The 12,722-nt window shown below is 35.1% G+C and overlaps 1 protein-coding gene across 1 annotated transcript in view; it reads right to left on the reverse strand.

The window, feature by feature from the left end:
* LOC149803002 (uncharacterized) overlaps nucleotides 1–12,722 on the reverse strand; it is a 75,140-nt gene that overhangs the window by 25,866 nt on the left and 36,552 nt on the right. Inside the window, exons 7-8 of the mRNA XM_089953864.1 lie at nucleotides 3,587–3,727; nucleotides 2,407–2,547 (exon numbers count right to left, since the gene is read on the reverse strand). Coding sequence (XP_089809990.1) covers nucleotides 2,407–2,547; nucleotides 3,587–3,727 — 282 coding nt within the window. The remainder of the gene's footprint in view (nucleotides 1–2,406; nucleotides 2,548–3,586; nucleotides 3,728–12,722) is intronic.

Here is a 12,722-nt window from a genome sequence, read left to right on the forward strand (position 1 = left end):
ATCATTTGTGTAAATCTCAAAGACCATGATGGCAGGATTTTGTGAAATTTGGTCAATGGTTTTTAAGTGATTTCTGAGTAAAATTTGCAAAAGGTTTTCTATTTTCAAGATGGACTTTTGCCAAATCTAATCAAAATATATATTACACAGTTTTCATGAGGTATTTTAAAAAATTCTCCTGCTAGTAAAGATGACTGTTATAGATGATGGATCCATATTGTTTGTACAAATTATAAAAAAGAAACTTTAAGTAACACACAATACATAGATTCAATATAAACTTTACTGTAAATATAAATAATCTTTGGCATAATAGGGGCAAATCCTGTCACAGCACACTGCAGCAGCCAAGCTCTGCATTTTTTCTGAAGGAATACATCAGGAAGAGAGACTTGTGGAAGTTTGTAGGGTTGTGAAGAGTGTCCAACACCTTTACGTGGAGCTGCGAGGGGCTGATATGAAATCTTGATAAATCTGATCCTGAGGATTGCTATCATAACAAACAACAGCCAATACTCCATACATGCACCGTAGGAAGCGGGTATTTAGTATATGGGCATAATAGTGGGGTACATTTAAGTACCGACACAAACTGGGGGTCAAAAGCAAAGTTGTGAATGCATGAAACTTAGCAATTAGTCAGCTTGGCAATGTTCTTTATAGGAATACCTCAGGAAGAGAGACTTGAGGGAGTCTGTAGGGTTGTGAAGAGTGTCTGACTCCTGTATGTGGAGCTGCAAGGGGCTGATACAAAGTATATAGGGACACTGATAACCGAAACTCTGTAAGCCTGATCCTGAGGATTGCCATGATAATAAACATTAGCCGACTTGATAAAGGACCCCCACCCTGGTAGAGCGAGAACAGTATGCTATGCAAGAAATGTCCCAAACAGACAACATGGTGTAAGGAAGGGAGGTGAGTGGTTAAATAATGTTAAAAATTAAATGCAGCATCTACAATGAAAGGAATGCATTTCTACAGGCATCCCATTTGCTAAATGAATGTCACCCTAACTGACATAATGTTTGATCACATGCTCCAACTCGATCATCTGATTAGTCCAATATGAAAACATATCTAAATTTAGTTACTAGCTTACTAAAATATTGGTGTAATCCATTTCAGTGGATGATACCTGAATCAAACCAGAAGCAGAGGGGGATGCAGAAATTTATTCTGAGGACTTTATTTAAAAGAGGTGGTTCAAAGTAATTCAAATGGCAAACATTCTTGTTTTCACCTAATAGTTTATCATTTTGACAGATGAGAGGGTGAACCTAACCATTTGACACCAGCCTCCCCCAATGGATTTCCACATGGAAGTAAATTAGTAGAACATTTCTAAAGCCATATAGAACAAAAGTATAAAGAGTTTCCTCACAATGATTCATATCTCTTATTTTTTTATCTGACTAAATATTAAATGATTTGATGACTTCATTCTTTTCTTTTATTGCGATAGTAAGATCTCATGCTAATTAATGTTCACCATATATTAACATTTTCATTTTAATACTTGACATTACATACTTTTCGCACACCAAGGGCTAGAAAAATGGAGGTATGTGACCATGTATAGAATAATTTATTTAATGCCACATCAGTTCTTCTGATGCAGCTAGCTAGGTCAGCTTTGTGTGCAAGCTTGTAATTGGCAAGCTTACATGACAAGCTTCCCTATTACTAGTAATAGGGAAGCTTGCAATTAGACAAGCTTGCGCAAGCCTGCCGTGGTTTCAAATCTAAGCTTGCCGCAAGTTTACATTATAAATAAGCTTGCAATTTTGGTTTGCGTTTAATGTCAGATTGGCAACATTTTCATTTATGACCAGTCAGATATCATATTACGTGTTTTGATGCAAACTATGTGTCGATATGGCCATCAATTCAGGACAGGACAAGATGTCATAAAAAGCTGTGATAAAAAGATTTTCAAGATAGTCACTATGGGTGTGCAAGATTTAACTGCAATCCTCTCGGCAGTTTAGGAGATGCATTAATAAATATGTGGGACTGGACTGACAATGTATGACAGGCAAATGCATCAGTTCTTCAGGGTTCCTGCCACAGCTTTAAAATCCAGACCTTTTCCATATCAGATATAAATTTTCCTGACCTCTCGAAGAGCTCTGAAGCCCATACACAACAATTCCTTCCAAATACTTACCAGGAAAATGTATAATCTTTTCAACAACTTTTAGAAATTTTTCGATTTTTCTGAACATTTTCAAGACCTGGAAAAGCAATATTCCAATTTGTAGACCTTTTCTGGAGTTTCAGACCTGCCCAGGAACATTGGTTCTCGTCTAGGACCAACAGAGTTCAAATAATAGGATTTAAAATGCATAAAAAGAACGTAATTTCATTATTGTCTTTACTCCCTAAAGAGATATTCTGATATACCTGTATCACAGCGCTCAGTGATGTAGCCGGGCTCGCATAATCTGTTGGGACAGCTTCCATTTATTTTGTTACATACAGCTCCACCAAGACATTTTCCACAAGTCAAATTACAGCGCAGCCCATAAAATCCATCAAGACAAACTAAAAATAGAACGTGCAAAGTATATAAATATATGATATTATAAATATACAATATGTCTCCAATGATAAACCTAAGTTTGGGCCCAGGCCAGAATTTTAGAACATTTTTAAAAAGATTATATCACTAAAGAAAAGTCCACACACAATGTTTTAGAAAACATTTTGGTAGGGTTTCACATAAGGGAAAATAAAGTTCCATCATTATCAAATTTTTCAGATATAACAATTGCTTTTTCAGTTTCCCAATAATCTGAGTGCAAAATGAAAATAATAACTTTAACTGAATATACTGTCAAGAAAATTAGTATCTCTAATGTTTCTTCATGTGTCTGGTATGTTCAGCTATGGTTAATCAGTAGGGGGGTACAAACAAATTGAAAGGTGTGCGAATTCTATAGGCTGTTTGTTGTTGGCTAAGGTAAATAGGTTTTACTCATGCCTATAATATAGTCTTTGTTATTAGATGCACATGTACTACTTGGTCTTACTCCCCCTCTCAGTGTAAGTACTAAATGTATAGCCCTTTTATTATTCAAGTTCTCATCAAAAGAGTACCAAAAAGATTGCAAAATGTGTAAAATAATGAAAATGGAAAATTGCTATATGGGCTCAAATGTCAAAGAAAATCTGCTACATATAACTACAAATATGCCTAAGAATTTTCATTTTCTGTCTTAAGTAACTTATGTACAATCATGCTAACAAGGTTCCATCCATGTAACAAAAAGCAGAAACAGTTTAATTTTTTTAATAGTTTCTGCAATATCCCGAAGATCTAATGAAGTTTGCTTGACGTGGATACAAATAAGAGAGCAAATTTTTATGTTTTTGTGAGTGCTTTTTGTGCATTGTGCAATCTTGCTAACAAGGTCTCTGGCTGTATAGATGAATGCATGGACAATCCATAATAAGATCATACCAATCCAAATATGGCAGCACAATAATAATGAAATTTAAAATAATAGCTTCAGTATAGTCAAATCAAACAAGATGATCATCTCAACAGGTTTCTACAAAATCCGAAATGCTATTAACATACCTGCTGCACAGTCACGGTTACGATAACCTGGGTTACAAAGTTGATTTGGACAGATTCCATCCGTTTTGGAACAAGCTGCTCCTAGCAGACATTGACCACATGTAAATTTGCAGTCACTTCCCCATGTCCCAGGCAAACACTCTAAAATATCAAAGAAAATCTTTAACTGTACTCTGTTTCAAAATCAGACCAGATCAATAAGATTCATTCAGTTTAAAATTAGTCCTGTAAAAGACATGGAAAATCTCAGTGGGGTTAAACGCACATTTCCATGTCCTGTAAATATTGGAAAAACTTCCAGCAAAGATTAGACCATGACTACCAATGTTGTTTTTTTTTTTTCTTCCTGGAAACCATGAATTCAGTGAATTTTTTGATATTTTTAACCTTACAGGTCCATAAGAATAAAATGTGGTTCATCAACATTATATATTAGTATTTCACAATGTTGGCTTTCTCATCTTACCTTTCCTCTCATAAAAAATCTAACTTCTAGTAGCTCATGGGTATGCCATGCTTTACATGTTATCAGCATTCGATGGAGTTACCATGTGTGATATTAATCAATGACAGCCATGGTAGCACAAACTTCTATTCCAAGCAGAGCAGGATTGATACCAACCCAGCTCAGCTAGCCCGGGTCATATGCGTCCATGTGTCCTTGGAAAAGGCACTTACCTCCTATTTCTTTTAAGCATGACAAACCAATATTGTATTAAAAATGCTCTTAAAACCAACCAACAACAAAAAAATCTAAATGATTCAAATAATGTATACTGTTGCCTCCAGTCATATAAATCAATACTACATTGATAGAGAGAAAGAGGGTAAACTTTTTAAATCAAACAAGTTAATTTAGCAAATAAAATTAAAAGGTCGACATTTAAAATTACTTGTACTATTGTCCCATCTTGTATATGAATGATAAAAGAACACATGACATTATAAAAGGAAAAGAAAGATTCAACACAATGAAATATCTATATTACCAATAATAGAAAGAAAATAGATACCTGTTAAATCAGTTCAGTAAAATGAAAATAAAATGAGGGATATTGAAAATTATTTATCATACCATCCTGTAAATAAAAGTGAAAGAATACACTGAATTGTCCAGCAGGACTATAACATGTCTGAGATGGCTCAACAGACTGCCATGTGCCTAACGGACCAACTACATGATCATTTGGTCAAGAAAATGGGCTCAGTAGGATGCTTTGTTAAAATTTCTTCCAATGCTGCTGATTGCACAAGTTACAAAAACAAATGTCTGAAGCTTTGTCAAGTTTTGGCATCTCATCGATAATTGATAGCTCATCATCTCATTCCACTGAAAAAAACGTTCTGTCATGATGCTTTGCATCAAAGTTCATCAAATTGTATTCACTATTTTCAGATAAAAGTGTGTACATGTTTTCTATTTTAAGTAAATGAAGTCATACTTGATGGTGAAAGAGTATGTTTTGTGTATTTAGAACCTTTTAGGTCTTGTCTGACTGGCTGGGTTCTCTACCACTTCTGACCAGAGGGTTCTCTTCTTTTGGCTTCAGGGTGAGGGGAATTAAGTGGTATAATAATTAAAACAGTTTGGCAAACTACTGTTTACATCTAATTATGCAAATACTAAAGTTATATCCACCTCTCCAAGTTCTACACTACATTTTAGGTACATGGTTTCTTGATATAGTTGTCTACTCATAATACTGTATCTGTCTCTCCATGATATATCTTTAGGTATTCTATCTCTTCAATTAAGTCCCCAACTTGTATATCTCTGTATCTCATTAGTCCATTTATGAAGTTTCTTTATTAAGTTCCCATTTCATATCTCAATCTTTTATGTCATGTTCTCTTTTTATCCATCAATATATATAATACTAGATCATATACTAACACCCCCTTCCCTTATATCCAGAATATGATTTGCTATCCCTTACTCAATGAAGGACAGCAACCTCACAGACCATACTGCAACTAAATAGTGCTGAAATAGCAGGTATATGAGCCAGTTACCCAAATATGTCATAATGCTGACCCATTTATCTTGATCTGTCATATCTTCTTGAATCCCAGAAACATGACCTGATATTGATATGCTTTCCAAATTTTCACATCCAACTTAGTGCTAGAAGGAAACCTGATACTGGTACTATTCTGTTATTTCTTGCCCATTCAAACTATTGTATATTTTAACTTTTTAGGACACTAAAAATCCTATTGGTCATTTATCTATGTAAGGTGTTCAAGCTTACTGACAAATATAAAAAAAGTATGTTCAATGGGGTTCTTTGTTTCAAAATTTAATTAAATTCTGTTTAGTGATTTTTGAAAAGCTGATTAAATGACTTCCCACTTTTAATAATGGCAGTCATATTTTACAGCAAATTGGTCTCATTTGCATAAAACTGAGAGCCCTTATTATGAGATCACTTTCCTTTAGATCTGATAAATGTCTGCTGAGCACTTTCATGAAAGCCATTTCAAGTTATTATCTTCTTTTTTTCTACATCTTTTTAATAAGAGCCACATTTGACAGTCAATTGGAATAATTTGTATGAATCTGAATATCTGTTATACCAAGAGGCTTTCTATAAGTCTGGACAAATTTCTGTTCAGCAGTTTGAATAGTCATTTAAAAATACAATCCTGGGCAACAGTGGAAATGTTTAATTGCAGATTGATATCATTTGTATGAAATATAAAATTCCCTGTGCCTGGATGATCTCTGTCAAATATGCTCAAATTCAGTGAAGAAGTTCTTCCGATGAAGACTTTAAATGGTTCTCCATTGAGAGTAATGGTGGCCATATTTCATGTTAGAGTGGCTTCACTGGTAGAACTTTGAAAAAATCATCATGCCAGCATGATTTCTGTCACATTTGGTCAAATTCATTTCAATACATTCTGTAAAGAAATCATTTAAAAGTTTGTTGTTTTTCTTCACCTGTTAGTTCTGACTTACATTATTTTCCCTAAAGCCTTTGGCCTCACATATATATAAAAGAAACAGAAACTTTTTTTTATCAGAAAATGTTTGATAATGCGTGGTGCATCAACCCTTTGCTGATTAGAATATATCTGAAGGGCTGTTTAATAAAAATCCACCAAAACCAATGTAATTGGACACTTGGGATGTAAGCCCAATGTTGAAATACCTGTGTACTCTTTTTTGGAAAATGGATCTTTGAGATTATTAACAATGAAGCTGGTTGCTCTCATTTCTTTATCTACAGCTCCAAGAGCACAAACTCTAAAATCTTTAAATTTATGTAATATGACTTGTATGGCAGATAAAATAGTGTTCAATTTTTCTGATTTGCTGAAACCTCCAACACAAGGTAAGAATTTCCATTTGGAACTGATACCTTTTCATGATGAGAGGCTATGCACACTTTATTGCATTATATTATATTGACAGAAATAAAATCTTCTGAAATCTACTCAAGTTTGGTGTCTTTTTGTTCCTATACAACTGTGTCAACAATTAGATGGTTAAGAATGGTTTTAGAACAATCAGGAACTGATGCTTCTACATTCAAGGCTCATTCTTACAGGAATGCTGCAGCATCAGTTGCTTTCAGACAAGGATGTTCCTTACAAGAAATCCTGAATACAGCAGACTGGACATCAACAAAGACTTTTCACAAATTTTATCTGACGGATATTCAGGCTAATAATAAGGGTTTTGCTGAAGCAGTTCTTAATTGCATATAAATATTTTTTTGATGATGGCTGACAGGTTAACATATGTTTTGTTGTCTATCTTTAAAGATGCTATGAATACATGAATACATGTAAGGCTGGAGTCTTTATGGAAAATAATGAAACCATCATCCAAGCATTTTTGATGGATGAGGGGCATTAATGGAGTAAAGCCAGAGGCTGAGCATGTGTACACACACCCATTATTTGTTGCAAGTTGAGGTTTCATCACAAAGGGGTTCTTCCCTCCCTTTATTATTTTGAAAACAAAACACCTTGCTTTAAAGTATGAAATACTTCATGCAGGTGTCCTGTTTATATAGAATACATCATAAGACTGATAAAAAAAGTTTCCTTTTCTTTGAAGAGTGCCTGTTTCAGCCAATAACAGAGTAACATCCTATAAATACATGTGCAGCCTCCCACTTTACTCCAATAATGCCCCTCATCCATCACAAATGCTTGGATGAGCAGATCATTTTCTCACCGCTCTGCACCATTTGCAAACAATGAAAACCCTATATGCCAGGATGCTTTCTTTCAAATCAAGTCAAGTTCTGTTGAGAAGATTTATGACAGAGCAGCATCATTTGAACAAACTTCAATGGTCTTCACTCCTGGCTGTTTTGTGTTAATCTTGATAATATTCTGTTCACTGGTTTCAGAGAAGCCATTGAATAAAAGATTATCTTCTATTTTTTAGTATTGGTCATGTCTAGTGCTTAATCAATATAAGTAATAGATAGAAACACTAAAGTCCTTAATACCAGTTCTTGATGCTAAACTTGGCCAAATTCTGCTTGGCTGTTTTTGAGAAGTAATTTAATGTTTTTTTCTCTCTCCATTTTACTATCCATTGCCATACCTAATTGACAACTGATATCAAACCTAAACGATCTTTATGCTAGGAACAAGTTTGGCTAAATTAAATTCTATTCAGTGGCTTTGAAGAAGTTTTTCATACATTTTTATTTCCTTGGCAACTATGGTATCTCTATGCTCAGTAACAGTGGGCATGTTTAAATATGGATTGGTATGATCTTCACAAATTTCAAAAGTCATCCTGCCAGAAAGTTTATCAGTTTTTTTGTGTGAAAAACGTTGCTACAAGGCTTTCAATATTTTTAGCAATATCTGTCATATTTAATGGTGCACTGACACCTATTTTTGAAATATGTTTAAATTTTAAAGTTTTATATGTCAACATGCTATTTTCCAACTTCAAGCAAATTGGACTGGTGATGTTTGATAAGAAGTTTAAAGTAGCAATTGTTGATGAATGCATCATGCACAAAAGATTCAGGACTATACAGCAAGTTTACCAGGTGGGCTAAAGGTTTAGGGACTACTGTGATAACAAGATTGTGTCCTGCACCTTATTAAGTTCAAGGACAATAATTTTAGCAATATTTGCAAGCAAAGTTATTTGCTGATACAGTGTGACCCGCTATAACACGGTAGTTGGGAGCCATAAAACCCGACCGCGTTATATACCGAACCGTGTTATATGCAACCAAGTCAGTTAGCTGAAGAAAATATACCCCCTCCCAAAAACAAATTGTGGGGGGTGTAGGTAATTAATGCAGGTGGTAAAATACATGCTTCGTCGGCACAGTTACCATCTTGAATTGATGCATATTAAATGAGAAATACACCTGTAGTGAAAACAGTGAAGACATAATATAACAGTTTCCTTTATTTAGAGAACCATGAATTGGTACATATACATGAATCCTGTTTATATATAAATGTCTAATGTATAGCATGAAAAGAATATCAACACCATGTACTCACCTGCGAATCTCATGATATACATTGAATCCACAATACAAGTGATTCCATTGAAAATATGCACACACAGCTTTAAAATATTCATTAATTTTTGTAACAGGTCATATTGGTCTGAATTCAGTGGAAAAACATAGCACAATCACGTAACGAATGACGAAGCACATTTACTTTAAAGTACGTTCCAAGTCGGTACAAGTTAGTTTGCGTTTTAAGCCGCCGTTGGCATAAACTTTTTTCCTACAAAAAGGAAACTTTCACAGCACAGTTAACGTGTTCCAGTCACATTGGAAAATGCAAAAATCCATCAGATTCCATCACTTTTATTTAAGTTCGGTACTGACTTCCTTTGAAGAAAGGTTCTTTGCTGTTATTAAAAGATTGTAGTCAGCGTTCTTTGATGAAGGGTGCATGTGCTATAGAAGTCACCGCTAAAGGACAGCTTTGGAGAACCAAATGAATGCCCATTTCTTATTGTAGTGGCAACATCAAATAATTGTATTGCATGATTGAGACTGGTATTTTTTCCATTTGCTGAGCATGTTTTCATAACAGTCGGTGCTTCAAAAGTAACCTTTCCTTTGAAATTTCAGCGAACTATTTTATCTGGGTACATTTTTAAAAATGAATTGGCCATCATTTAGACTATTCTAGTTGCTGTCCCTCCATGCGTACTGAATAAACCAATAAATAAGATGTATTTTTTTTTCTATTTTATTTTTTTTTACATTTGTGGTAGCAGCGTGATGCTGCCTTCCATGCATGCGTCTGAAAATTAACAAAGGGTCAACATACGATAGAGACGCAGGTGTTCTGATGACAGGGATTATTACAGAAAACGTGAGCTTTCTGAAGGATTTAATTCTGACTGAAACGACGAGGAATTTTACTTACCATCCACATACAAATGGCAGTCTTTGTAAATATATTAATTACTAGCGAGCAGCCAAAAATCCGATGAAAGATAGATTACTAGACAATGCCTCGTCCAGTTGATCTCTGTTACCAGAAATGTCAACATCAAAAAAGCGGATATTTCACAACATACAGAACTCATGCTAGATGTCAGGATAAGTGGATTATGATATAACAATGGACTGTTTAGATGGTTTATCAGTATGGACAAAGAATTTGTTTATGTAACAATAGATAAATTTCAGTGCATTTTATATCCAGTTTGGAGGCTTCCTTTCAAGGGGCCTCTGAATTTCTGCACTCCAAGCCAATGGTTGTATATAAAAGTTTAAACAGCCAACAATGTTGCCAACAAATAAAAAAGCCACATGGTATGTTTTGCAGTCAGTAAGGAAAAACAATCCAAGTTTGCAACATTGGCGAAGACCTACGCGATCCCAGAATAAACTTTTTATGCATTTTTTCTTCTTCTTACGTTTAAGAAGAAAAAAAATACTTTTTCGTGTATGAGAAAAGTACTTTTTCGTATACGAGAAAAATACATATAAAATTTCAGGAGCCAAGCCACGATCGTCTTGTATTATTCATGTGCAATCTCTTCCCCAAAATGATAAGCAACTTTTTCCTTTTTTTTCGTACTGTTTAAGAATTTTTTTGGTGCACAAGAAAAATACATGCATATGAAATTTCAGAAGCCATGCCACGACCGCATTATATCCGAATTCGCGTTATAATGGAGTGCGCTATAGCGGGGTCACACTGTATTTGCATCTACTAAGTGTATAACAATATACCAATTTACTAGTAAAGTGCAATACAAAATGCCTGATATGGTATATCGTGATACTTTGCACGATTGAGAGTGACTTCCTTCAGCTGACTACCTCCCTCCCTAGGAGTAAGTTCTGCTGTGACACTTATGACTCACTTATTGTGATGGTGATTAAAAGGGAGCTTTAATAGAAACCTGGATGTTCTCCTTAAAACTCTGCTTAAATCAAGATGCTTCATTGCATAGTGAGACAGACCTGGACCTTCATCATCAGGCCTGGTGCTGCTGATCTCTGAGATCAGATGGCATAAAAGAGATTAACCCAACAGTGCCACTCACATTATGTCTCTGCATTGATTTAGCACAGAGGTGGGCAAACTTTCCAGTGCAAGTGCCGCATACACAAATTTACACCTTGTCGCGGGCCGCATAGTTCATTAAGTAAAATAATTAATATTTGAAATAGCAAAAACAAAAGGTTTTTCTAAATAACATCTAATTAATATTCAGTTCTTAATATGTTGTTAATATTTGAAAACTTAAACTTAAACTTCAAAAGAAGCACATTTATTTGATAAACAGAGTAACATAAACAGAGTCAGTGTGAATGATGACTTGTTCCTAGGCCGCATGAAAACCCTTGGCGGGCCGCATGCGGCCTGAGGGCCGTAGTTTGCCCACCCCGGATCTAGCAGAACCTCAGCAGAATCCAGGGCAGCTCCAATATGAAAATGTAGTAGCTCCACTCAAAGTGCCATTGACAGTAAATCTCTTCATGGCTTTCGCTATAGCTTTCAGAAATCTCGAAACAGTTGTGGATATGGTGCAACCATACACTCTATAGCTTAAATTATCTCTACAGTTCTTCAAACCAATTTTCCCTTGGAAATGGGGTCTCTTTAAAGTCATCATAGTGCACAAAACTGGACAAATCTTGATGTCTCTTCTGAAGATGGTCTAGACCAGACTGTCTGGTCCCCTCTCTCTATACCTGGGAAAATGTTCAATAATTTCCTCTTTCAATGGAGAAAGTGAGGGATGGACATAATCCTTTTTCTTTAATAACCAAGAAAGAATGAAGAAGGCCCATGGTCTACCCTATCCACTGGCCAAACTGAAAGTCACCACTGTGCCAGCAAGAAATACACTAAAATCCAGATCCAGGATCACCAATGGGTGGTGGAGTCCAATATTTCCCCATAAATTTGAAGAGAAACATATAAGATGGCTGGGATGGTGGTGGGTAATGACTCAGTCATATTCCCTATAGGAGGCAGGATACTCCCTGTAACAAATATGGTAACCAGTACTTGACCAATCAGTAAACTGTGTACACTGGTTGATGACTCTCATTTAAAGCTTTGCTTGGTGACCAACACCAAGTGTCCAGGATCACAAGCTAATCTGGTGCCTGGTACATGGTTCCCACGCTTTTCTAAATATAAATTTCCAGGTCTTTTCCAGGATGAAATTAATTTTTTCAAGGTTCACATATGACCATTAATGAATGGAATTTAAGAACATCTGGGATTATAAAACATGCATTTTCCAAATCTGAAGATGTTTCTCTTTCAACACTCTCCAAAACATATGTCAGAAAAGATGATCATGTTCAAAACCACAAGATGAGTCACACGAAACAACTTTGACTATATTCCGATAAGTTGGCATTTAAAGCCATTTCAATGTACAGAATACAAATTCTAACTTTACTTCGCTGACCTGCATTATTTTGCTACATGGAAACAACATAATGAGCATAAATTATTTTGTTTCCTTTCAAATCTTTAATTCCAAAGAATTCTAGAGCCATATGTGTGCATGTTATACAAAGTAAACATTTCCTATTACAGTATGAAAAAACCCCAATAAATGCAATGTTTTAGAATCTTATCTTGTTACAAAAAAAGTTTAACCCTGAAATTATGTGTGCCAATAAAATCTCAAACAACATGTTTC

This window comes from Sinohyriopsis cumingii, chromosome 3 (assembly GCF_028554795.1).
Source record: "Sinohyriopsis cumingii isolate HCF-2022 chromosome 3, ASM2855479v2, whole genome shotgun sequence".
Taxonomy (NCBI): Eukaryota; Metazoa; Mollusca; class Bivalvia; order Unionida; family Unionidae; genus Sinohyriopsis; species Sinohyriopsis cumingii.